General features: G+C 58.6%; 2 protein-coding genes across 7 annotated transcripts in view; both read left to right on the forward strand.

Annotated features, from left to right (window-relative positions):
- Window positions 1-1325: 1325 nt before the first annotated feature.
- ST6GALNAC6 (ST6 N-acetylgalactosaminide alpha-2,6-sialyltransferase 6) lies at window positions 1326-16998 on the forward strand. 5 transcript variants are annotated; one of them, XM_075015572.1, is made up of 6 exons: window positions 1327-1532; window positions 7968-8032; window positions 13686-13865; window positions 15014-15411; window positions 15826-15933; window positions 16035-16998. In XM_075015572.1, exons 2-6 carry the CDS (start codon window positions 8018-8020, stop codon window positions 16222-16224), a joined length of 891 nt encoding a protein of 296 aa, XP_074871673.1. In that variant the 5' UTR covers window positions 1327-1532; window positions 7968-8017; the 3' UTR covers window positions 16225-16998. The 5 variants fall into 5 exon arrangements, with proteins under 5 accessions (XP_074871675.1, XP_074871673.1, XP_074871672.1 ...); XM_075015571.1 differs by lacking the exon at window positions 1327-1532 and adding an exon at window positions 2784-3160; XM_075015574.1 differs by lacking the exon at window positions 7968-8032 and having other exon boundaries at window positions 1326-1532.
- Window positions 16999-24604: 7606 nt separating this feature from the next.
- The window catches only part of AK1 (adenylate kinase 1), a 50453-nt gene continuing 48355 nt past the window's right edge, over window positions 24605-26702 (forward strand). The window contains exon 1 of one of the 2 annotated variants that reach the window (XM_075015527.1): window positions 24605-24686. In XM_075015527.1, coding sequence (XP_074871628.1) covers window positions 24627-24686 — 60 coding nt within the window. In that variant the 5' untranslated portion in view covers window positions 24605-24626. The remainder of the gene's footprint in view (window positions 24687-26702) is intronic. The other variant, XM_075015529.1, reaches the window with a different exon arrangement.

Genomic DNA, 26702 nt, shown 5'->3' on the forward strand with positions numbered 1-26702 from the left:
CTGCTGACTCAGCATCACACAGCACTTTGTGTGCAGATTGCCTCGTGCGGGGAAAGAATTTCTTACGTAACCAGGGCAGCAATGAACTGCTTGACTACCCCAAATAGCGTGCACACTCATGATCAACTGACTTGTGTAAGAGCAGAATCAAGCTTTGAATTTGCTTGCAGAAAGCACAATAATTCTGCCAGTTTTCCTAACTGACCAGCTGTGTATTTCCTGAGTTGTCCTGCGAAAATCAGTGAACCTGCTCTGAGTTCATGCCCACTCCTCAGGAATGAGGAGAAAAACTGTAAGAAACCACCATTGTTTGTATTCCAGTTGCCCCAAGAAGTTGCAGCTAAGCTCAGGGCCTTATTGCACTGGGCACAGTATTTACCCAGAGTGAAAGAAAGTCCATGTCCCAAAGTCCTTACAATATAAAATATGACAAGGGTGGGGAAAGGAAAGACTGGTTCTATTGGGTGGCTGTGTAGTTTAGTGGATATAGCAATGGACAGTGACTTTGGAGACCTGCAGTCTAGTCTCAGCTCTGCCACCAACTAGCTGTATGGTCTCGGGCATGTCACATTCTCCTGTGACCATCTAGTCTAGGAGGATATAAGTGTTCTGCAAGAGGGACGGCCTCTCCCAGTGTACAGTCCGGGGGAGGGACAGCATCTCACAGAGTAAGACACGTAGTACAAAACCCCTCAGTTTTAGCTGGGGTCTTTAAACATAAATACTCAGTACTCCTAAATATGATCTACTTCAAAAGACCTCAGGCACCAGGATCAAGCCCTGAATTTCTATGTGCCTCATTTTATGCAAACAACTTGCCTGAGCTCACCCAGCAAATTATGTCAGTGAGAGATAGAAGATCCCAGGGGTTCCTTACCCTAACCACTTCTCTTCATTAACCAATTGGCCTTTACACAGCAGCATCATCAGCAGAGGTATAACAGTGGGAAACACACAGCTTCCTACCACTGAGCTGCTGCATATCTTTGAAAGCAGAAGAATGCCGTGATCTGACATGTGCAAGCCAACCCAAGGGGCTCCAGGACCCAGATTCCGTGATGTCAACGAGGAAGTCATGGAGCCCTGTGGTCACGACAAGCCTCTGGCTTTGGGAACACCCCCTATTTAAAAATAGCACCCCCTTCCCTTGCAATCACAGTGGACTTTTGAATGCCCTGTATTTCCTGGAAGCCGCTTGGTGGCATTGCTCAGTCAAAAGGGCTTTTTACTTATTGGTTGGCTTGGCTGAGTGTATCTGATGCCAACCAATAAGTGCAAACTTTAATTTATCTGCGACATCAGCCCCATTTGGCAGGCTTGGTGGTGGAGAAGTTTAGAGCCGAGCACCAGCAGTTTACAGAGTCAGAGCTGATCCTGGAAATGGATGTGTTCTATATGAGCCACCTACCTGTGCCCAGCTCCCCCTTCTGTGACCAGCGAGAGGGGATTAATGCTATGCAGTGGGATTTTGCAGCACTTCAGCCATATGGTTGCTCGTGTTCCAGAGGGTCACAGTGAAGCATCTGTATAAGGTTAGTGTGCATTGCCCTTGGATCACTCAAGTGCCGCAGCTACTGGCAGCTTTCGGCTCTGCCTTGTGCCCCACAGCTCCACACAGGGTACAGGAAGGGGCAGAATAGCCAGGCCAAGCAGGAGAGAGGGGAGGCACATAAGGCAGGGCTTTTCCAGCAGGACAGATTCGGTTTGATATCTTCATCTCTCCATTGTGCTGCACATATGAGCCTGGATGCTGTGCAGGGTTGCCAAGGCAACTGCAGCACAGGCAGTAACCAAGGAGAACACACGAACATGTGACATGCAGCTAGGATTAAGAAGCCGATTGCCACATGGGGCGGTTTCAGAGCTGGCAGGCGCAGGGCCGCGCTGCGCTTCGCTGGGGCAGAGCCAGACAGGTGAGAAGAGCATCATGCCTGCCTTATTTATGCTGAAACTGAGGGCTGCCTGGCTAGATGTTGTGATGAGGGAGTTGGCTCAGAAGCTGGGTCCTGATCCTGCAGCGGCCCCCCACCCACCACCACCACCACCACCACCTTGCATGCCTGTTTCCTTGACAGCTGGCTCTGCCCAAGGGCCTGTAAAATTACCTCTTGAAAACCTACCCTAAAAACTCCCCTGAAGAGAGAGGCCTCCAGACCCACCTTCCATCCTGGGAGCTGCTGCCCCTGACTCTGGCCGGACAGCGAGAACTACCCACCCCCTGAGACTCCATGTCCTGGCGCTGCATGTGGAATAGCTTCCCAGTCCATTTCTCCATGTGACCCCTATCGTTTGTGAGGAGGAAGTATGGTCTAGTGGTTACAGCCAGGGACTGGGGGGCCCGGGACTCGGGAGCTATTCCGAGCTCTGCCACCGATCGGCGGCAGGACCTGGACAAGTCACTTAACCTCTCCAGGCCGCAGTTTCTCCGGCTGCAAAACCAAGCGTCTCCAGCCCCTGCGGTCCTCACTCGCCCCAAACCCCGCTCGACCTCAGTGGGGAGCCCGAGCACGGAGAGCAGGGTCGGGCCCAGTGTTTGGAGATCCCCGCGGGCAGGACGGCCGGCCGTGCCGAGTCGTATGGCGCTGGCTGCATCCCCCGGCCAGCGTGGGGTCCCCCGCGCCGAGGAGAGCAGCGCAGGCGGGCTCCCGGCAGCCGACGTGGGGGCGCTCGGCGGCCCTCGGGGCTGGAGAGGGAAGTCGGCGCGCGCTAGGACCCGGGGCGTGCAGCTCCCGCTGTGCGGGCAGCAGGTGGCCGCGTGGGGGCCGCAGCTGCCGTGCTCCCGGGGCCGGCGCGGAGGGGAGCGCGAGGCGAGCGGCGCGTGCAGAGGCCGCGGGGTGCAGGCGCCCCCGGCCGGCCGGGCAGGCGAGCGAGCGCGGCAGCGGGGACTGGCGCTGCCCGAGCCAGGCTCAGCGCGGTGTCCGGCTGCAGGGCCGGAGCTCCCGGGCCTGGGGCGCCCGCCGGCGGAGCGGGGTTCCCGGCAGCTCGGATCCGCCCTGGCGTGGGGCAGGGCCGGGCTCGGGCGGCGATGTGACGCGGGGAGCCGCAGCATGGACAGGCAGCCTGCCGAGGGCAGCGGGGCCCGGACGGGAGGGAGAGCCGAGGAGGGGAGACCCCCCCCAGCCACGCTCCGGACTGGCCTCGGAGGAGAGCGCTCAGCCAGGTACGGAACCGGGGGGGGTCACCCAGCCAGGCCTCCCTAAGCCCCGGGAGCGGCCCGGCTGGCGCACCGCTGGGAGGTCCCCGGAGATTCCCAGCGGGGAGGGCTCTGATACTGCTGGGTAAAGGGGGATCGGGCGCCAGCCGGCACGTGACCGGGCAGCCCAGGGCAGCTCAGCCGCCCAGTGCTGGGAGCTCTGTGCTGCTGCAGGTGCAGCCCGGCAGCTGGGGGTGCTGAATCGCCGCCCTCGGGGGCGCCCCGATCATCTGCCTGCCCGCCCACCACCCCCATCTCTCTCGTGTTACTGCCCCTTGTGCAATCTCCTGCTCTGGGAAGATTCAAGGCCTAGACCCTGTCGGGGGCTTGTTGGGTTGAGGAACCTGGCTCTTGCCATGGTGCAGAGGGCAGGGGCCTGAGGTGGGAACCGCCCAGAGCAGCTTTCTAGCCCAAGGGATGATTCCTAGTGTCTCCCCCTCTGCCTCCATCTCCCTCCCACCCAGAACATTACATGGCTTGGTTTTTTCCTTTCCCAACCACAAAACATCTCCTGGTGAGGCTGTGAGAGGAGAGTGATGAGGGAACCATGGACTCTGTAGTTGGGATGCTGAATGTTAAAGAACCTGAATCATGCTGGGGAAGAACAGACAGCTTCCCACGCCAGCCCAGGGGGATGCTGCGGAGTCAGGGATGGGTAGCAGAGTCAGGGATGGGTAGCAGAGCCAGGAGGAGGCAGTGGAGACATCCCGGTCATAGATGCAGGAGGCATTCTGGGTAGCTCTGGGGAGCAGGAGTTTTGCCAGTGCCAAGGCAGGACCGGTGCATGCAGTTTGACAATGCCCCATTCTGCTCAGAAGCCCCCTCTTCTGGTGCAGAGCAGGGCTGTCAGTGCTTGGGGAATGCAGATGGCAGCATTGCCATTCACTCCTGTGTGGGTGCCAGCCAGGCCTGACCTTAGTGGTGGGCAACTGTCCAGGGACTGTGGTCGGCAGCACCCTGGTCCAGAGATGTAGAACTCCCCCTTGCTGCCAGCACAATGTGGGCGTCCTGGCAGGAGTGCCTGCCTACCTGCTCCCAGTCCAAGAGTATTTGCTCATCCCCACTAATGGTTGCCCAGCCCAGCTACAGTCTCATCTTTACACTCTGGTGCAAGCTAGTGGGTTCTTCCCTCGCGTCCTCTGGGCCTGTCTTCACTCTGGGGCCGTTCCTCCCTGCTGCCAGTAGGCAGGTGAACTTTGTCCCCTGTGCAGTACCCAAGGAGGAAACCCACCATCCTCTGCACCCCTCTCAGATGCCTCACGTTTAGCTCTATCAGTAGCAGGGTTCAGGGCTGGCCTGAGGGGTGGATATTGTGGTCAATGGGAAGGGCCTTGGACAGTGGGCCTTGTAATTTTTTCCACCCATGGGCAGAATAAATTTTGTTGTGTGCACTGAGCTATGTGCAGATGTACACTGCCAGTAGAAACACAGGCTGCCGGCTGTGAGTGGATGTGGGTGCCCTGCTAATCAGCTGGGCAGCCCATGAAGCTCTGCTGGGCAGCTGCTCAGGCACTCAGCTTACAGGGAACTCTGGTCAGGGGTGTGAGGCCCTGCAGGGGAGCTCGGGGTGGGGGAATCTGGGAGGTACCGGGGCCCAGGGGGAGTGGGGGATGGAATAGCTAGAGAAGTAGGAGGGGCCAGCAGGGGCGCCAAAATAGAGGGTCACCCAGGAAATAAATTTTCCGCAAGGCTGACTCTGGGCCAGGCTAACCTTTTCCACCCCATGCAGCTTCTTCCAGGGGACCAGCACAGGGGCAGCACCAGCTCAGATATCAGCCTCCATTGTACACGCTCCTCTCCATTGTCCTTTGCCCTTCCCATCCCACACACACGGGCTGGTCGGTGCAGCCGTGTGCAGCTCCTTTGGCCTCCTCCATGATCCCTTTGAACCTGGCCCAAGGGCCTTCCAGCAGCATTTGCTAGGCTCTACCCCTGGCTACTTCCGCAGCAATGCCTGCCCAAGAAAAAGAATTACAGGGAAAACCCACAGACTTAGGGGTGATGTCCATCCTCTCCTTGGACCTCAGGCCCCTGAGATCACCTCTGCAGCTGGGGCTTCCAGGCTGTGGGAGGGGAACTCCCCTTTGTGCGTGGGTGTGGTGTTACTTCCCACTAAGACAGCAAGAGGAAGGAGGAGTTTTCTGATCTCTCTAAGTACTGAAGAGGGAATCACAGTGATTCACTAATGAGGGCTTAAACCAATTGGCTAGGCCTGCGTGTGGTATAGAGCAGCTGGGGAGCCGCAGAGCCTTGCTGTGAGACAACGAGTGTGTGTGTTCATGTGCAAATGTTAGCATGGGAGGGAAAATTAATGTCCTCTTTGGTGTTTCCTTATGCCCAGAGGTGCTGGTGTGAGCTGGGAGCCCCTCTGTAAAATGAGTTTGGAAGTTCTCAGCCCAGTCCAGGCTGCCCCATCCATAGCTGATCTCAGCAAACAGGTCACTGGGCTGGGGCAGGGAGACAGCTGCCCTCTGCTGCTGGGGTTTTTGCAGGATTTCGTCCCCTTCTCAGGGTGGTGGGGAGGAAGCCTGCCCTGCTACAGCCTCTGCTGGGGACCCTTCTCCCAGACTGAGCTGCCTCAGTGGTGTCACCTCCCGCTACCCGCATGCCCCTCTCCTGAGTGAGTAGGGACCTCGGCTAGTGTGGAGAGGGGAGCTTGGGTTTCCCAGCCTGTTTGCTCCTCCGCTCCTGGGCTGAGTGGTGGGGATGGAGGTAGGGATGCAGGTAACTGGCTGGGAAGGACAGAGCTGACACTTCTTACACTGTCTCTCCATTGTCCAGGTGTGGGTGCCATTTCCATAGGCTCCCCGTGCCTCACCCTGGTTCGCGTATTTGTTGTTTCAGTACCCACGTGGGGCAGGGCCAGGCTGATGCCCCCATCGCAGCAGGGGAGGCTGAGGCCTAGGGAGACTGGCTGACTCTACTGCTGTCACACAAGCAGGTTGTGGCAGAGCTGGGGCTGAACTCGGGGCTCCCACACCCTAACGTTGCATCTTGACTGCACGCTGGCCACCAGAGAGCCCTGACATGGCCCCAGCCTTACCTCACTGTCAGCCCATGGGAGGCGGCTCTGAAAAGCAACCAGTCCCTGAGCCAGCCGGCCCTTCCCCTCCCCCCATGTAAAACCCAGCCGGTCCTTCCCCTCCCCCTGCCCAAAAAGCTCAGCCGGCCCTTCTGCCCTCAGGTGAACCCCAGGTGGCTCCCTGTGAGGTGGCCGACTGCGCTTGCTCCTTTCCCAGGTATTTGTTTTAATGGGATTTGTGCCCTTGGAGAGCTTGGGCTGAGGGGCTAGTGGGCAAACGCCCTCCCCCAGCGGGTTAGTGGCCCTTGATCGGGTATTGGTTTGACTGGATTTCACTGAGCCTTAGGGGCAGGAAACTAATCTCCTCCTAAAGCTCCCCGGCTGGCAGGTTCGCACTGCGCTAAGCCCAGGGTGGGGGCATGCTCCCTGGGGCTGGAACCAGGAGGGTTGCAATGCTCCCAGCTTGCAACAATAATAACAAACATCAAGGACGTGGCTTGCATTAGCAGCATGCCCCCAACAGGCTTATGCTGGGCTCTGCCCTTGGGTCCCTTCCTCTCCCCCGGCTCCCCGGCTGGGAGCCTGCCAGGAGGGACTCAGATCCTCTGCCAAGCTGCCCTGGCACAAACCTCATTGTAGAGACACTGGCTTGATCTCAGGCTTGCTCTTCCAGCACAGGCTGAGTACAATTTGCCCTGGGGTGGGAAGAGCCAGGCGGGATCACTGGTCAGAGGAATATCCAGCCCTTTTCTTGGGCCTTCCAGGGGATTGCAATGACCTTTGCAAATGTTAACAAAAGAAATGGTCCCCCAGCCCTTCCCTGCTCTTACAGCATGTGCTCTTCTTATCCCCGGTTCACAAGTGGCCCAGCTGATCCCAAGAGATCCAGTGACTTGCCCAAGGTGTTGGGGGTGGGGGGGAGTTCCAGCTGCCAGAGCCAGGCTGTGACTGCAGTGCTTTGCTGTAATTACCCATTGTACCAGCTGACTTTGTGCTCATTCAGTACACAAACCTGCTCTTGCTGCTTTTCCTCCTGGGAGAGCTCTCTGTGACCCACAGCCGTCCTGGGCTGACTGGGGCATGCCGGACGTGTGGCTGCGTAACACTTTGGGGAAGAAACTGAGCTTTCACCCTGTGGAGTGGTTCCCCTGCCCCTCTCCCCCACTTTAATTAACTGGTGGAGGAGGAGGAGTGGCTTTCCCCAGTAGCGGGGAGTGGAGACCCACACTCTGCTCCCAAGTCAGAATAATGTCCTGGTCTTACTGTGCTGTGGAGATGGGGCAGGTGGAAGCAGACAGCTGGGGAGGGGCGTACATGGAAAGGGCCATTCGGCTACAGAGCTCAGGTTGAGGCAGATGAAGGGCCAAAATAAGGAGGTTGTGGAGAAACTGTGACATCCAAAACGCAGCTGTTCAAGGAAGGCCCTGAGCTGTGAGACACGGCAGGGCAGATGTGGCACATCTGGGACGGCTGCCTGATGCCAGAGGGCCTGTTCAGAGCTCTTGCCAGTTAAAGGCAAAACCCTCGCTGACTTGGCTGGGCTTTGGATCAAGCCAGGAGAGCACCATGCAGCAACGTGCTGCGTCCGGCCCTCTGGACTCCTTTGTGCGCCGCCACCAGCGCGACCTCTTTGGGCCAGCGAGGGCTGCGCTCTTGGAGCACAGTGGGCTGGAGGTGGGCAGCGGAGGACTTGTGTTCGCGGAGTGGGGTGTGCTGTTCGGAGAGTGACCTGGTGTGTGTGGTTCTGTGCAGGTGCTTGAGTTGTGCTGAGGAAGGCTCCAGACTGAGGCTGGCGGAGAGACATGAGTAACAACACAGTAAGTCGTCCCTGGGAAGCAGCCCTGCTGCCCTTGGCCTGAGCATCCATCTCCCTGGGGCTCCGGGAACCTCTGGCCTACCGCGTCCAAGCACTTTGCATCTTCGGAGTAGCTGAGTCAGTCCCCAACAGTGCTCTCCCCATGTCACAGCCCAGTCCTCTCCCACTTTCTCCTCCTCCTCCCTTCCTACCAGCACTTTCAGAGCCTGCAAATTGCTGTGCTTGCTCGTCTCTATCCCTCCCAGAGCTGGAATGCCGTGGTCAGCTGTTCCTAGCATTCCAGCTGGGTGGGAGGCGGTGGACACAGAGTGTCAATCAGGTGAATTGCAGCTCCAAGAGCCCTGGGAGCGAGGGGGAGGAGCAGGTAAGTGCAGGGCTCTAATGCCCCAGTACACCAGAGGGACGTGGGGGAAGGGGAGAGACTGGGGCTGTAGAGGCGCAAGGGGGAAGCCCAGTGCACTGCAGGCTGCTGCAGCCCACTGAGGTGAAGGGCCACTCATACAGCCCCTCTGCTATTTGTGGTTGCCTGTCTCTGAATCAGGCCCAAGGGGAAACAAATTGAACACCCAAATCCAGTGGCCACCTTTGAAAAATTTGGCCTTTACCCTCTTGTTTGGTTTTTCAATGCTACATTACAGTAGCCAACAGAAGCCCCCGTTGGGATCAGCAGCCATGTGTTGCCGGGTGCTGCACATATACACAGCCCCTAACCCAAAGAGCTCAGTGCCCCAGTTTCCCCATTTGTAAAATGAGGCAGATGTCCTGGACAGTTCTCAGGCCAGGCAGGAGGATTAAGTAACTCGTATTTGTGAAGTGCTGTGCAGATGAGGCCGTGCAGGGAAAAATGATTCTTAGTGTTTTTCCCTGTCAGAGCAGGTGTACCAAGTAACAGCGCTCACATCAAATCTTTGTGCCCTGAAGTCATGATGAAATAGTAGTCAGGTAACCTGCCTCTGGAAACTGGATTTCATTAGCTTCCTCCTCTAGGTTACTGGGCTGCCCTGCTTTCAAATGCACCATGGAATCTGGCCAAGCTTTCACTAGAAAGAGGGCAGGGAAGTGAACAAACTCCACCCTTGAGTATTTGCCCTGAGGTTTATTCTCTCTGAAAACAAATTAATTCTGAGGGAGGAGAAAAGCCAGGCTTGGCTCACATCCATCTGAGGTTCCCGGCACAGAAGGCAGCTGGCAGGTTGCTGATGGCTTGCTGCGGGGAGGGGAAGGGCCAGCTGGGTTTTTTGGGGCGTGGGATAGCTGATAGCTTGCTGGGTTCCTGTGCTGTTTCTGTAGCTTATTAGCCCTTGTTAGTTGCCAGTCAAAGAAGGTGGCTGTGGGACCTGTTCCAACAGTCCATGGGACTTTTGCCTCAATATCAGGCCTCCTTTTCTGATGGGGAATTGCATGACATTCTTCGGTGATATGCTCCAGCATCTAAGGGCCTGGAGGGTGAGTAGTGTCTGGTTTCTCCCTCTGTCCTCCCCCACTCCTGAGGCAATTTGTGGATTTTTTCCTACTTGTTGAGCACCGATGTTTTGTGTGACAGGTGGAAAGCGTGTTTGTGGCACATGAGCCTAGTGGTGGCTGACAGATTGCCAAACCATGGCTGGGAGGTTGTTGCGAGTATGAACAACAGTATCTCTTAGTGAGCCTAAGAGAGCAAGAGAAAAGCCAGATAAGGACTCGATTAAACTCAGGGTTTTCATTCCATCTCTCTCTCCATCTTTCCAGCCAGCCTCCTGACTCGGGTATCTCTCCCTGTATTCGGGTCTTGCAAAGACAATGCAATGCCTCTGTTTGCTTCATGGGGAATTTTGGCTGAGTCAGACCTGTAGCGGCCCAGCTGTGCTAAGTGCTGGAGGGCCCTATCCAGCAGAGTTTACTGTTTAATTTGAGATAAAGATACAGCATGTGAAGGGGACAAACAGCCATCTGATCTAAAAGCTCTTTCTGTTGACGTCATTGAGCTTTGGATCAGGCCCCAAATGGCGGATGCTAGGACAATAGTACAGGAAATTGGATCGTGTAGCTCCCCAGGGAGCTTTTGGACAATTTGGAGCATCCTGGTGGTTCCAAATCGTTGTATTGAGCTCTTCGAAAAGCGATGAAATCAGCCGCGTGATGCCAGAGTGAGAATGTCGGCTTGGAGCTTTCATACTCACTGACCAACTGCACTGCCTCTTTCTCCTCTCATCCCTGCCTGACATTTCAGGGAATACGTTCTCTCTTACTTGGCTGGTTTCTGGTTAAATCAACAGACTTTAGTGGTAACACAAAGGAGCCCAAACTAGAGAAGTCCCCAGTGCCCGGAGATTAGGACAGTGTGCCGTGGTTTCTGACTTCTATGGACTAGCAAACTAATCTGTTTACAAGGCACGTCGAAGCACTGTGCAGTATCTGCCAAATGTGAACCTACCAGCCGCACAGGCAGGGAACACCCACGAAACTGGTACGAAGAGGAAACCAGCAGGCACCCCCCACCGGTGTTCCCTGTCAGCTGAGCGCTTGTGTGGCCTCCCAGAAGAAATTCAAATGCCACCTGGCTGATTAACAGGGCACCCGCAGCTAGGTTTTGTGTTTGTATTGGTGATGCACATGTCTCGATGCACATTAAAACTTATTCTGCACATGAGATCAGAAGGAACATTGACTCCCCCACCCACTGGGTGCTCAGTTTGCATGAGGAAGGAGGTTCTGAGGGGAGGGCGGAGCTGAGAAACAGACAAATAGGCCAGATGAAGTAAATGAGCTTGGTGTGATGAGCAGACAGGGTGAGTGGCAGAATACAGAGGGGCACATACCTGAGACAAAGCTGCCCTCACCCATAGCTGAAACTAAGGCTAGGAGAGTGGGGGAGGCAGGCGATAATAATATAACCCCAGAGCACAGAAGAAGCTCACTCATGCCCATTTAAACTGCTGCTTCCCTTTTTGCTTTTGACAGAGCTTGGACAGTGAAGCCAGCCCAGTCAGTTTCATGCGCATTTCAGTTCTGTGTCACGCCTGGACGTTGGAATAGCAGTGTTCGTGCTCCTGGTTCCGGGGGGATTAAAAATAACTTATTTTAATTTAATTTAAAAGAAAACCCAACATTTCTACTTGCATTATATTTTAACACAGCTACAGCCTAAGCATCCAATTCAACACGGTTTCACTCCTACGTGGACCAAACAAACAGCTAAGATCCCTGTCTTCCCACTTGGGTCCATCCATGTGGAAATTGTTCTGTTTAAGGTTGTGGTAAGGGCCCCAGTCAGTTTGATAGATGTTTAACATACGTGTCACAAAAAATCCCAGCCTTTGCCTGTGACCGCATGTATTCTGAGCGGGCACTGTGAGGCAGCAGTGCGGATGTGACACACAAATGGAGGAGCGGCAGGGAATGATGAGATGATGAGGAGAAGAATTCACTCCCACGCAGAACATCAGCGAGAAAACATGCGGTGCTTCCATGTCTGTAGAACTGCTAGACCAACCACAGTGCATCTGCGCTCCATGACCCCCTCAGCCTACCCAGCTAAGGAACACAAATGGCATGTTATGAAATGGCTCGAGAGACGAGTAAGCCCAACGGTAGGAAAGTTAGGTCAGAAATGAAACCAGACAAGGAGGTGGGAAGGCGGGAGGCTAGAAAACAGGAGTGGGAGGAAGATGTGGTAATGAAGCAGAGTTGAAAGGTGACAGTAGCCACATTAGGATAATAAATTGTAGAAGGTCCTGGCAGTTTTCCTTAAGTCTGTAGGAAAGTCCCCTTAGAAGCACTAACCATTGGCCCCTCTGCCTTGGGTAGTGTGGACTCGTGCAGGGGTGAGCAAAAGGGAGGGCATGGAGTTTCTAACGGGGTTGCAGCATGATTGGCTGCTGGGCCTCAGGTTCATCTGTCTCATTAAAAATGCTGAAATATGTGACTTTTTATGTCTGCATGTTCACACTTATATACTGATTAATAACGTTTTTACACTCTGTCTTACTCCTGCCAAAAGGGTTATTTTTTTTCCTATGAACCTGACCGAAATTTCCAACGGTTTGGATTCCATTAGATGAATGGAGAATGGGGGTTTTGCTGATTGATGAGAGGAAAAGAGGGGCCTGACATAAAATGTTTTCTCACCCCTGAACTAGTGGTTAGCACTCAGCTCTGGGAATCAGGACTCCTGGGTTCTGTTGACTTAAACAATATGAGTGTCTGTACCTCAGTGTTCCCGTATGTAAAATGGGGTTAAAAGTAACCTTTGGCCACTTCTCTAGGGGGTTTTGAAGTCCCCCAGTGAAGGGCACTGCGTAAGAGCTTGTCTGTGGCGTAGTGATGTCATCACAGCAGTGCTAGGGGAACCCACCCGTGCAGAGGCCTCTGATAGTGACAGAACTGGCGGGGTGTTTCTGTGCTCATTGTAGGAGCTCTGCCTCCCTGAGCGGTGGTAGTTAGGGCAATGGACACGTGCCTCCCTCAGCCTAATTGCATGCCTGCTGGGGCTAGGCGGAGGAGACCAGCGTGAGATGGTGTGGGTGGTTATAGAAAGGCGCAAGTGTCTGCACATTCTTTGGGAGCTCCCTTCCCCCACCACTGCTGGTGAGTGGGGGTGTCAGGCCCCCCACAAGTCTCCTGGGCCACCCAAAGGCTCCGGCTGCTGGTCTCTTGCTCCTCCCATCCACAGCATTTGAGGGGCACATGGCCCCTTATGTGCCCCCCCACATGCAGCCCCTGCTACTTGGCCCCCCTTGGCATGCTCCACTGAGGGAGCAGGGCTCACCGACGGCTGGAGCGCCTGCCTCCTGTCAGCACCAGGGCCTGTTGGGGTAGCGGGTGCAGGTGAAGCTCGCCCTGCTGTCTCCTTAGCCACCCTCCCTGCTGGGACCTTCCCATTTCACCAGGGCGGTGGCTGCAGCCCAGGCCTCTCCTCTGCCCCCATCTCCCAGGCAGCACGTCCATCTATCCCCACCAGCTCTCCTTCCTGCCAGCCTCCCGCAGGCCTGGGTCCCCAGCACCCCCAGGTTAACCCTTTCCTTCCCGGGCTCTTGGCTGCCACATCCCAACAAAGCTGGCACGCAGAGGCAAAAAGCTCGACCATGGTAGGTAACATTTGGTGCTTAAAGCAGCGCTTGGCTTCCCTGTGCCCCTGGGCTTGGGAGAGTGTCCCATGACAGCCAGGCAATGCTGCTTTGAAAGCATGCTGTCCTCCCCCTGTGTGTCCCCGCAGAGCTTGGGGAGGGAGGGGGCACTGGCCGTGCCTGCCTGCCGAAGGGAGGAGATGTGTTTATGCTTCTGGACTTGTGCTGGTGCTGTGGGGATCTCGGATGTCCGAGGGCACTCGCTGGGAGATGTCTCGTCTCCCCTGGGGAGGGACTGGTTGCTGTAGGGAGGGATGTGGGAGGCCTGTGACCTGGCAGAGGGGCCCAGTGCTTCCAAAAGACACTCCCAGGGGCTTTTAAATTGGCCCTCTAAAATCTGAGGCTCATGGGAACTGGAGGCTGAGTGGCTGCCCTGCTCACAGCTGGGGAAGGGAGGAGGGGGTAAGAAATGAGGGGGATGACCTAGCATTTGTCTGGGACCACTGCAGAAGCTTTGCCTGGCCCAGTGGCTGCCCTTTGCCAGGTGCCTTCGGAAAGGTTGGGCCTTTGGCACTGCCCCAGTCCCTCTCTCTGCTTTCCCCACCGCAGGGCCGGCGCACTGCAGTCTTCGGGGTCCTCTTTGCTCTCGTCATGCTGCTGATCATCTACAGCTCAAACAGTGGGAGCGAGGTTTTTCCCAGCACCGCCCTGCGGGGGAGATCCCACCGCCCCCCCAGCCTCAAGAAATGGGGGCTGAAGAGTGGGTATCTCCCCATTTATGGAAACAAGGTACGGCACTGCCAACCCTGGGGCCGCTCTCCTGGGTGGTCGTGTCTCAGGCTTTCTCCCAGGTTGCTGGGGTGATCCTGCAGGGGTTTTACGTTGGGAAGGAAGGGAGGAGGCTGAGTCGCTGCAAGGAGCCGCGTGAGAGCATGCCGGTGCAAGAGGAGCATAAACGGCTGTGGCTTTTCTGGCCTCCAGTCAGCTGCAGCCTCTGCAACTGGCCCATGGGAGGTGGTGGAGTGGAGGTGGCATCACCCGAGTTGCAGCAGCTCAACTGGAAGACGGGCATCAGTGTTTCTATTGGGGGGGGTGTTGCCCAGGGCTTAGCGCAAGGGGCTGGGAGTCAGGTCTTCTGGGTTGTCTTACTAGCTCTGCTCCCGGCTCACTCCTGGGCCCTCGGCAGGTCCCTCTGGCTCTCTCTGCCCGGGCTTGCTCATGTGAGAAGTGGGGGCAGCACGGCCAGGGAGGAGGTGTGTTCAGGAAGCAGGATGCAATTCTTGGATGGCAGGTTCTTAGCGCACAGGCATGAACTAGCCAGGGAGTGTGGAGCTCTGGCCTCTGACAGGGAGGCTGGAGCGACCGGTATACGGGGCGTGCTGAAAGCCATTGACCCAAACTGTAAACCAGAATAGAAAGGAAACCGCTTCAGCTGCAGCACCCCAAGGTCCAGTGCCTGGCACTGCACGGAGCCAGAGCGGTGTGACCCAAGCGCCGGTGCTGCTTGCAGCAGTTCAGGGATGGTATTGCTCTCTGAGCTGCATCCCCACATGCTAGGGGCTGTGCATCCCCACAGAGAAGGTTGCTACCCCAGAGAGCTTCTAATCTGAACAGCCAAAGGAAGGGTCACAGGCTTCATTTCCCAGACGGGGACTTGAGGCCTGGTGACGTTGCGACTGCCCACGGTCGTCCAGGGAGCCTGTGACAGAGCCAACGACTGACCCCCCGCCAGTGTCCTGAGTCCCAGCCCAGGGCCTTACCTGAAAACCACCCTATGCCCTGTCCCCTCGGACAGAGAGCCCCTGCCAGCTCAGGTGCGGGGGCCAGGTCTCTGTCCTGTCGCCTTGGCATCCTGCGCAGGGAAGGTGCACGGGGTCGTGAGGGTGGGCAGGTCTTAGCTGACCGCAGGGTCTTTGCGAATGATGTTTCTTCCCCAGAGCCTGGATTCCCACTGCCACCAATGTGTGATCGTCACCAGCTCCAGCCACCTGCTCGGGAGCAAACTGGGCTCAGAGATTGACCGATCAGAGTGCACCATCCGCATGAACGACGCCCCCACCTCTGGCTACGAGGCAGATGTGGGTAACAAGACCACCGTCCGGGTGGTGGCTCACTCCAGCATCTACAGGGTGCTGAAGAGGCCGCAGGAGTTTGTCAACAAGACGCCGGAAACCATCCTCATCTTCTGGGGGCCGCCCAGCAAGATGCAGAAGAGCCTGCTCAAGCTCCTCCGGCGCGTCAGCATGTCCTTCCCCAACGCGTCGGCCTACGTGGTCTCCCCCGTGCGCATGAAGCAGTTTGACGATTTGTTCAGGGGCGAAACCGGGAAGGACAGGTACCTTGGAGCCCCATTCCTGCTCCTCTGCCTGGCGACTGGTGCTCCAGCCTTGCTGGCCAGGCCAGCCTGATCGTCTGCCGGCCCCCCGCAGCACCACGGAGCTGGGCTGGCTCTCCAGGGGCGCCCAGGAAAACAGGGCAGGCTGCCCTGTGGAGCCGCTTGGGGGGATTGCCTGGGAATGGGGAGCCGGGCTGCAGGGGGGAGCAGAGTCTTGGGAGATCAGAAAGCGGGTGCGTGGGAAGTAAATGGGAGAATCAAGAACTTGGCATTGGTACAATTTTGTGTCCTGCCCTCTTCCCTCCACCCACTTGCCTCCACGCCGCGCTCCTTTCCGTCATCGCTTTTCCCCAACCTCGCCCTCGTCTCCTCTTTGTCCATCTCCTTCCCACCCCCATCACTCTCCATCCTCAGGGAGAAGTCCCGGTCCTGGCTGAGCACGGGCTGGTTCACCATGGTGATCGCCGTGGAGCTGTGTGACAAGGTGCATGTTTATGGGATGGTCCCCCCTAACTACTGCAGGTAAGAGCCCGCCATCCTCCCCATGCCTCTCCCGGGATCTCGGCGCTCGGCCGTCAGCTGGGACCGCTCGGCAGCTCACTCTGTAGTTCTGTCCTCCACAGCAGGCGACCTCAGCCCCGCAAGATGGCCTATCACTACTACGAGCCCAAGGGCCCAGACGAGTGCACCACTTACATCCACAACGAGCGCAGCCGCAAGGGCAACCACCACCGCTTCATCACGGAGAAGAGGGTCTTCGCCAGCTGGGCCAGCCTCTACAACATCACCTTCTCCCACCCGGCCTGGGCCTAGGGGCTCCCTGAGGAGATAGGGAGCCGGTCGAGCGACTGGTGTCAGCAGTGGGATAACTCCGTCTGGAAGGGAAAACCTCTCTTGGGCTTGTTCCGAGAGCCACGCTGGGCTCTGATGGAGGAGGCCCCAGGCCACAGGCTGCCCAGGTTCACGGGCCAGGGCTGGAAGGACTGGGCGAGGGGAGGAAGGGACTGGGGTTGTACCTGTGACCTGGTGGGCAGTCGGAAGGCCCAGGGTGTGCTGCTGTGTACCAGCCGCTGCTGTGCTCGTGGTGGCCCCAGCACCCTATTGCCATCCCCATAGTGTGCATCGCTGGCCCGATTTGAGGTCACCTCAACCCCCACTCAGCGATTGTCCCCGGGTGCCCAGGTGGGCAGCAGCCCCGCTGCGCTCGTCTCTCCCGGCCTCGGGGATGTGCTCCCAAGGTGGCAGGACCATATCCCTCTCAGCTCTGTACTGAGTCCCCGGGAGGCTGTACCCACTGCAGCCCTGCCCCAGGCAGCCTCTGCCTCGGAAACCTGCCGCCTGTGGCCCCAAACTTACTAGGCCACGAGGCCTGTCCAGAGACCAGCCTCCGGGGCGTAGATTCCCCGGGCGGGCCCGCAGCGAGGCAGGGGAGGGGGCCTGAGGCACATTAGAACAGGCTGTCCAAGTGCTGACTATGTAAGTGACAGGCACAGCCCCCTCTGCCCCACGAGCTCTCTGCCCTGCTGACAGGGACTGGGCACTGCCTGGGGCCGATCCGGGGGTGGCTGCTGAGGTGAGCTGCCCTGTGGAGAGTGGGGGTGGGGTGGGGTTGGGGAGCATCACAGTCACTGGAAGGGGTGTTGGGGGAGGGGCGGTGTCCCTGTCACATGGGGGAGTGTCACAGTCGCTGGGAGGTCTGGGGGTGTGAATGTCAGGAGTCGGGAGGCACTGGTGCATGTAGGTGTCAGTCGCTGGGGCGGTGTCACAGTCGCCGGGAGGTCTGGGGGTGTGAATGTCAGGAGTTGGGAGGCACTGGTGCATGTAGGTGTCGGTCGCTGGGGCGGTGTCACAGTCGCCGGGAGGTCTGGGGGTGTGAATGTCAGGAGTTGGGAGGCACTGGTGCATGTAGGTGTCGGTCGCTGGGGCGGTGTCACAGTCGCTGGGAGGTCTGGGGGTGTGAATGTCAGGAGTTGGGAGGCACTGGTGCATGTAGGTGTCGGTCGCTGGGGCGGTGTCACAGTTGCTGGGAGGTCTGGGGGTGTGAATGTCAGGAGTCGGGAGGCACTGGTGCATGTAGGTGTCGGTCTCTGGGGCGGTGTCACAGTCGCCGGGAGGTCTGGGGGTGTGAATGTCAGGAGTTGGAAGGCACTGGTGCATGTAGGTGTCAGTCGCTGGGGCGGTGTCACAGTCGCCGGGAGGTCTGGGGGTGTGAATGTCAGGAGTTGGGAGGCACTGGTGCATGTAGGTGTCTGTCGCTGGGGCGGTGTCACAGTCGCTGGGAGGTCTGGGGGTGTGAATGTCAGGAGTCGGGAGGCACTGGTGCATGTAGGTGTCAGTCGCTGGGGCAGTGTCACAGTCGCCGGGAGGTCTGGGCATTGTCATTGTCACTCGATGACATTTTGTTTGGGCATCACTGTCTGCCCTGGGCAAAGCCCAGCACAAGCACTACATGCCAGGGCATTGGCTGTCCCAGCTCCCTTTCTGCCCTCCGTTAACCCCACCTGTGGAATCATCATCTGGTGGCAGGTGGCCGGGCTGTCTGCCCCGGCAGGACTTGGAGGGCTGTGGTTTATTTGAGACTCTCCCTTCCCCCTGCAAGCTCTGTCCACATGTGCTCCAATGTCTCCTCTACTCTTAGTGCCTTCCTCCCCCTCCTATCCCTTTCTGCAGTGTGATGGTTGTGCCTCTTGTCTTTCCTCCTGGGTCTGGCCAGGCTCTGCCCCACCCCAGTCCCTCAGGGATTCACAGCTTGGGGCCCAAACTCTGTTTCCCCCAGGTACCACCCGCGTATTGCAGTGCAGGATCTTGGATGGTCCCACCAGAGCCCTGCCAGGCGGCCCAGGAGCTGTGGTTTGAGGCTGGCCTTTCCCATCAGGCTCCCAGCTTCCCTCAACCCTGGCACAGCCTGGGCCCTGGGTGGGGGCCTCTGAGATCCAGGTCTGAATTTCAGGCCCAGGCAGCTAGCAAAGGTTCTGGCTGAGTACCCTGGTGGCTGACCCCTGAGTCCTGCCTGGAGCGCTGAGCAGGACCCCATCTGAGCACAGGGCTGGGAGACAGGAGCCCCGAGTTATAAAACATGGGGCAAATTGCTTAATCCGTGTCTAACTTCACCCCGCTGCACAGCTGGTATGGGGGGGCCGGGACAGGTGGGGTTAAAGGGGGGCAGTGACAGCTGCCAGCCAGTGGCAGGGGAAGGCCCCCTTCCACCCCTCCTGATAACATCCCCAGTTCAGGGTGTTTGAGGACTCTTCTTGGCCAGCCTGGGAGCAGGAGCCCCTCAGCACTGGGCCGGGGGTGGTGGGCTGCAGCACGTAGCTGGGAGGTGGCTGTGTGCCGCAGGGTCCTGTCGCTGCAGAGACTTTACAGCAGCCGGTGCACTCGCTGCCTGGCCTGTCTCCGCATGAGGGAAGGACGCTCCCTGCTGGGCCGGCTGGCAGCGCCAGTTGCTAGTCGCTTTTTGCGTGGCTTCTCCACGTCCTCCGCTGAGCAGTTCATCTTGTAGGTGCTTTCCTGCTGCTGGTGCCATTGGCGACCCCCATCTCTCACGTCTCTCCGCTTGCCAGTGACAGGGGTGCGCCAGGGAGGGAGTGGCCCCGGGGTCTGAGAGGACAGCAGGCCTGTGGCCATGGAACTTCTACCCTCAGCATCTCCAACCGGGGCACAGGCGGGAGGGAATTGACTTACCAGGAGCCATGCGCCTCTCTGCTCCCTGTCCTGCTCGACTGCCTCTGGTCCTGGCCTCTGCATCTGTTATGGCCCAGGGCGCGGAGAGCTCCTTAAATCAAAACACTGAGACTTGGTAATAGGTGATCATAACTACCTGGGAGGGTATTCGCTGTCTGCTTGCTGGACATGGCTTGGTCTGTGCTCTCGCACAGCTGAGGGGGACCCTGTGCAGGTGTCAGTCAAACACGGCTCTGTTGTCCGCGTGGTTGCGGCCTGCCGCTTGATCCCCGTTGCCTCAGGTAGGGTAGGTGTGAGGTGCTCCCATTGGGGTTTGCTGTTACTCTGCTCTGGGGGAAATGACAGCACCAGAGGCAGAAGGAGGGATCTCAACTCATAGCCCTGGTGTTTACTCCCAGGCTCCACTCTGTCCTGTTCTCACATCTCCAGCCTGCCTCAGCCATTTCTCAGGGCCGCTCTACCTCTCCGCCTTCCCCAGCAATCAGGGGCTGCGGGGAAGTGTACATCCATGTGGGGCCAGCGGAAGCTTCCTAGTCATCCACCAGGTTGGATTTTGTCCTTGCCTGGGCCTTGGCAACAGCTGCTGAAAATCTCCCAGTTGAATGACTGCAGTCTTTTATAACAACAGCCCAAACGGGGTGGGCCAGATCTTCCCTCCAGCAGGGCTGTGGGATTGGGCCCTGGAGTAACCTGACCAAACTGGTGACAGTGCAGGGGCCCAGCTGATCCTGTGTCAATCCCCCAATGTCGATCAGCAGCCAGCCTGCCAAAGCTGAACCCCCCACAGAGCCAAAGCGAACGAGGTCGGGATTAAGCCCTGTGACTGTAGCATAACAGCAGCCTTTGGAAGCAAGCGTGTGACAACGAGAGGTGCTGGAGGAAAACCTGTCAGCTCTGATCTCCACCTGCGGGGGTTCATTCGGAACCCACCTCCCTCCCACAGAGGTGTGCTCCGTGCAGCTGGGGAGCGGAGTTCTGTCAGGGGTGTTTGAGCTGGGAGTTGATTCACCCCCCCCTGGCTCCTGTACCCCACAAGTGGGAATGAGCCTCGTGCCATCATCTGGACTGTGGTTGAACCCACAAGAGGTGATTGTCCCCTTCTGCTTTGGGTGGCGGGAGGGGACACGTGCAGAGGAATGATGGCGAGGAGATGGGAAGGGGACCTTGAAACTGACAAATGTCCCTCTGTGGCAGAAATGCCATTTCTCCCCCAGGCCACAGAAGAGCAGCCAAATCTAGATCCACTGGTGGGAACGAACTCTGCTCTCGGGTACTACGCACAGTGGAGAGGCTCTGGATTTCTACCTGTGTGACTAAGCGTCAGGTGACCCCCGGGCTATTGAGAACACAAGAAGCAAGGCGTCCCCAGCTGTAATCTCACTGTGCTCAACAGTGCCTATTCTAACCATTCCTGCAACCCTGTAGGATAGAGCCAGGGGAAGAAGTCCCCAGGCAGTGCAGCAATCCCAGCTACCCTTCCTTCAGTCTGCAGGCTATGGAGCTGCTACTTTCCCACCATAGCCAGGACCTTTGGGGGGTGGTCAAAGCAACACTGACAGTGAGAGCAGGGTTTTTCTGGTCGTTGTATTTGTGTTGGTTTCCTAACCTTGTTGTTCATCTGTTTTATACAGTTCTCAAGGAGCAGGGGGAGGGAAGACGGGATCAACTGTGTTGAGGGAAGACGACTTAGAAGGTACCCAGTAGGATGCTCTTGTGGTGTCAGTTTGTCAGTCTGACCCCCATCTGCATCGTTGTGCCTGTGGGCTGGTGAGATGCCTGGCTCCCCTAATGCGTCTAGGACCCTTTGGAAAACTCAGCTGTGTGTCTTTTACTCTGCCAGTAAATTCTGCAAAATTCAACGGGGTCCTGGAGAATGCAATAGAGGAAATAGGGTTGATCGTCTTCAGGTTGATTTTCTGTGCTGCTACTCTTCTGTGCTCCTGTGAATAGCTGATCTGTTTAACCCATTCTGTGCACGATCCTTTGAGCGCGATGGTAAAGTTGCTCGTCCAGGTAGCTCCTGTAAAGATGAGTCACTCTTGAATGTAAAGGTGGATTTGTAAAGGCTTAATAAATGACAAACAGAAGTTAGAAGCGTGTTACATAAACGAGTAGCTTGTAATTAGAAGCACATCAATAGAAGGCATATGTGGTAATGAGCCCTGGTTGTAAGCAACCCAGCAGGCTCTTTAGTAACAATAGGTTAGCCAGTTAAGAGATCTGTTGACTGTTTATTAATCCTTTCAAAGCTGTAAATGGAACCTTAATGTCAAAATCTCGATGACTACAGAGCACAATGTGAAACCATTACATATGAGACTTTTTTGCTATCGAAATAACTAGCAGAGCAAATAAACGGTGCCAAGGGTTGCTTTTTTTCACCCCCTCCATTGTTTGAGCTGTGGAAGAACTGAAGTGCAATGAAATGTCTTCTTCCAACTGGCAAGCAGGGGCCTTTTCCAGTGTTTTGAATGGCTCTCTGGCCTGCCTCTTGATTTAATAGCAGCATTAACCTCTGTAGCTCCTTGTCTGACCACAACATCCGTTGTTTGTCCAGGAGCTGCATGGATCGTGTCAGAACGGCACCAGAGAAAGTGTTTGTTTGCTCCTGCTGCTGTGCAGGCAGCCAGAGGTAAATGCGAAGTTTTGCTTGTAGGTCCACAACTTATATATATTTCACCCGTGGAGTCATAGATTTGAAAACCAAACAGACAGGGTACTAAGAATCCAGTTGTCTTATGTTCAAACAGTTCGACAGCACTCCTGGATTCTGTTCTTGATGCAACAGCTGCCCTGCGTTACAGCTGCCCTGTGCCTCAGTTTCCCATCTGTCAAATGGGAATCGTGATTGTAATATAGCTCACAGGGGCATTGCTGAGGTGTCATTTACCATGTGAGAGCCTCACACATGGTGTGCAAAGGCTTATTATCAGCTCATCAGAATATACCACTGTAAAAATGCTAGTTGTTGAGCCTAAACTACCTGGCCAAGCCCCTTTGAGGGGTTCAAAGTATGAGAAGGCCCAGGCTAGCACAGACAGATCACTGCCAGACACTCACTTCAGCTAGCTCAGGGGCAGGCCCACTCTGACTGCAGGTCACTGCACTCAACACACGGGCCCAGATCCTCATGGGCTGCTTAAGTGTCAACATATCAAATCAGACAGCCTTGGCTGGTTTTACTGCTTCCTGTTTTCTCCCGGCATCAGATCGTCTGTTCAACCAGCAAGGTGTAAATGTTTTGTAATGATTTGTAAGGGAATAAATATTGCTATGATTTCAGCCAGCGCATTTCTGTGAATTTGGGTCTTTCCTTGTTCCAAGGGCTGGGAGAGAGGCTGCCCCAACCTCTAGCAATGGCTGCTGCTCACAGTGGAACAGATTTGGGTCCTTGAAGTGTCTTGCACCTTCTTGGTGCCAGCACTATGAACTTCCCCCAGCAGTGTCATTGTGGGCTAGGGCTCTACAATACCGCCAGCTTCTTCAGCTGTGTCAGCACCGGCCCCACAATAGCTCCAGCTTCTTCTCCAGCTTGGCTCGTTCTCTGTCTCCAGTGTGAATGCCTCTGAAAAGCGGAAATCTGGTGTATCACGTGAGCTTCCCAAGAGCAGTGCCTTCCATGTCTGCTAGGCCCCTGGGTAGAGTGGAAGGGAGAAAGTACTATGGGAAAAGCCTTTAATTTCCCTGTGAGTTCGCCCTGGGATCACACCCCTTCACTGCCCTTCAGGCACATTGTGAGGATACATCTGTTAATAGCTGAGAGCTCAGATACATGGGTGGTGGGTGCAGGATACATAGTGAGGACGTCGAGGCCCTGACAAAATCTGACCCACACAAGACAACCAAGGACCAGTTTGTGGTGCTGGAGAGAAGCAGGGTGTCAACTACACTTTGCTAGAGTCCCCTGGAAATAAGTGATTAAACTGCAGTGCAAAGCCCAAGTTGCTATAAGTCTATAACCACCCCTGCAGCTATTCCAGCATCTGGGCTTCCGATGTGCAGGTCCTGCAGGGAAAGTGACTCTGCAGAGCTAATGGGAAGATAAAGGCGCTGCTGGTTACTCAAACCGGGCGCTGGCTGGGAAGAGGTCATTGTTGCTGTGTGGGTCCAGCCTCATGCAGTAGGACCCTGATCCCCCCTGAGGCCTCTACATACCCCATTACAGCTAATAGATCCTGCACATTTGTGGGGTCCTCAAGCTGGGGGCAGGGCAGGATCAGGGCTGCTGCAAAGCTACGTGGAAACAGACCTGCTTGTTTATAGGCTGGAGAAGAGACAAGGGGGAGCGAGGGCTTGTGTTTTATTGCAGCAATTCAAGGCGTAGCCTTTTTCTCCTCCACTCCGTTGCCCAGCGGACACTGGCAGCCAAAAGACGGCCGCAAGGGGAACCTGATCACTGGTGAGGACAGGTGATGCTATCCAGCGCTGGGGGCAGAGGTAACACCTCCAGGCAGGGGCGAGTGGGAGGCAGCTCCTGGCTCTATGCCACGCCGCAACAGTCGGTAGCTCTGGGGTGTCTGCCAGCCTTGCCTTCTCAGCTGCCGAACCACGGTCTCACGTTTCCAGGTCTTCCCTGCACGCTCTGCCCCAGGCTGCGGGGAGCTGGGGAAGGCTGGACTGGCTCTTCTGCCCCCAGGCACTTCCCAACCGGCCTCCTTGCGGAGCGGGCAGACCCACCTCCTCTTTGGGAGCCCCTCCCGCAAAGCTGCCCTGGCCGTGCCTGCCCATGCTCCCAATTCAAACTTGGGCCTGGTGTGAAAAAGCAACAACCATGGCCCGCAGAATGCCTGGGGCAGTGGGTGGCCAGTGTCCCTTGTGCCCTCCCTCAGCCCCGGCCCACAACCTGCTCAGGCCCAGGGCCCACAACCTGCCCTTCCTCCCCCAGCCCTGGACCCACAACCTGCCCTTCCTCCCCCACCCCCGGGCCCACAACCTGCCCTTCCTCCCCCAGCCCTGGACCCACAACCTGACCCTGCTTCCCCTGCCCTGGACCCACAACCAGCCCTTCCTCCCTCAGCCCTGGACCCACAACCTGCCCATCCTCCCCCAGCATCCTGGGACCCAGCAGTCTGTGCCACCCCGCCAGATCCTGCAGCCCCAGATCCTGCACCTCTCCCTCCCCTGGTCCCCTGCCCCCTGCCCCTTCACCTCCTCCGCCCCCATCCCCTGCACCTCCCCCGCACCCCGTCCCCTGACACCCCCTTCGCCTCCCCTTCACCTCTCCCACCCTGTCCCCTCCCCTCCCCGCCCCTCCCCTCCCCTTCCCTTCATTTCCCCCGCTCCCGTCCCCTGCCCCATAACCCCGACCCTGCTGCCCCCTGCCCTATAACCTGCTCCTCCTCCTCCCCCAGCATTCTGCACCCCCACCAGCCTGGGACCCAACAGCTGCACCTCCCCGCCAGAACCTGCGCCCCAACCCCGCTGCCGGCTGTTCCCCGGCCGCAGCCCCCGGAGCAGGGCGGGAGGAGGCGGGAGGGAGCCCCCGCCCGCGGGAGGAGCCAGCCCGACCGGGCCGGCGCTGCGGGAGCAGCATGAGCGCGGCGGAGGGGAAGGACTATCTCTCGCGGCGGGGGATCCCGCAGCTCTTCGAGGTGAGCGGGGCGGGGGCGGGGCGGCGCCCGAGAGGGGAGTGGGGGGGGCAGCGTGCCCCGGTCCGGGTGTGCATCCAGCTCCGCCGCACTGGGTCCCCGGCCCCCGCCCCGTCCCCTGACACCCCCTTCGCCTCCCACCACCCCTTCCCCTTCGCCTCCCCCGCACCCCGTCCCCTGACACCCCCTTCGCCTCCCCCCACCCCCTCCCCTTCGCCTCCCCCGCACCCCGTCCCGACACCCCCTTCGCCTCCCACCACCCCCTCCCCTTCGCCTCCCCCGCACCCCGTCCCCTGACACCCCCTTCGCCTCCCCCCACCCCCTCCCCTTCGCCTCCCCCGCACCCCGTCCCCTGACACCCCCTTCGCCTCCCCCCACCCCCTCCCCTTCGCCTCCCCCGCACCCCGTCCCCTGACACCCCCTTCGCCTCCCCCCACCCCCTCCCCTTCGCCTCCCCCGCACCCCGTCCCCTGACACCCTCTTCGCCTCCCCCCACCCCCTCCCCTTCGCCTCCCCTGCACCCCATCCCCTGACACCCCCTTCACCTCTCCCGCACCCCCTCCCCTTCGCCTCCCCTGCACCCCATCCCCTGACACCCCCTTCGCCTCCCCCCACCCCCTCCCCTTCGCCTCCCCCGCACCCCGTCCCCTGACACCCCCTTCGCCTCCCCCCACCCCCTCCCCTTCGCCTCCCCCGCACCCCGTCCCCTGACACCCTCTTCGCCTCCCCCCACCCCCTCCCCTTCGCCTCCCCTGCACCCCATCCCCTGACACCCCCTTCACCTCTCCCGCACCCCCTCCCCTTCGCCTCCCCTGCACCCCATCCCCTGACACCCCCTTCGCCTCTCCCGCACCCCCTCCCCTTCGCCTCCCCCGCACCCCGTCCCCTGACACCCCCTTCGCCTCCCCCCACCCCCTCCCCTTCGCCTCCCCCGCACCCCGTCCCCTGACACCCCCTTCGCCTCCCACCACCCCCTCCCCTTCGCCTCCCCCGCACCCCGTCCCGACACCCCCTTCGCCTCCCACCACCCCTTCCCCTTCGCCTCCCCCGCACCCCGTCCCCTGACACCCCCTTCGCCTCCCACCACCCCTTCCCCTTCGCCTCCCCCGCACCCCGTCCCCTGACACCCCCTTCGCCTCCCCCCACCCCCTCCCCTTCGCCTCCCCCGCACCCCGTCCCCTGACACCCCCTTCGCCTCCCCCCACCCCCTCCCCTTCGCCTCCCCCGCACCCCGTCCCCTGACACCCTCTTCGCCTCCCCCCACCCCCTCCCCTTCGCCTCCCCTGCACCCCATCCCCTGACACCCCCTTCACCTCTCCCGCACCCCCTCCCCTTCGCCTCCCCTGCACCCCATCCCCTGACACCCCCTTCACCTCTCCCGCACCCCCTCCCCTTCGCCTCCCCCGCACCCCGTCCCCTGACACCCCCTTCGCCTCCCCCCACCCCCTCCCCTTCGCCTCCCCCGCACCCCGTCCCCTGACACCCCCTTCGCCTCCCCCCACCCCCTCCCCTTCGCCTCCCCCGCACCCCGTCCCCTGACACCCCCTTCGCCTCCCCCGCACCCCGTCCCCTGACACCCCTTCGCCTCCCCCCACCCCCTCCCCTTCGCCTCCCCCGCACCCCGTCCCCTGACACCCCCTTCGCCTCCCACCACCCCCTCCCCTTCGCCTCCCCCGCACCCCGTCCCCTGACACCCCTTCGCCTCCCCCCACCCCCTCCCCTTCGCCTCCCCCGCACCCCGTCCCCTGACACCCCCTTCGCCTCCCCCCACCCCCTCCCCTTCGCCTCCCCTGCACCCCGTCCCCTGACACCCCCTTCACCTCTCCCGCACCCCGTCCCCTGCCACTTCCCCCCTCCCCTTCACCTCCCCCACTCTAGTCCCCTGCCCCTCCCTTCACCTCCCCCGTCCCGTTCCTTGCCCCGCTCCCTTTGCCTCCCCCCGCACCCTGTCCCATGCCCCCATCCCCCTCCCCCGCATCCCGTCCCCTGCCCCGTCCCCTTAACTTCTCCCACGCTCCA

This window comes from Carettochelys insculpta, chromosome 21, assembly GCF_033958435.1.
Source record: "Carettochelys insculpta isolate YL-2023 chromosome 21, ASM3395843v1, whole genome shotgun sequence".
Lineage (NCBI taxonomy): Eukaryota > Metazoa > Chordata > Testudines > Carettochelyidae > Carettochelys > Carettochelys insculpta.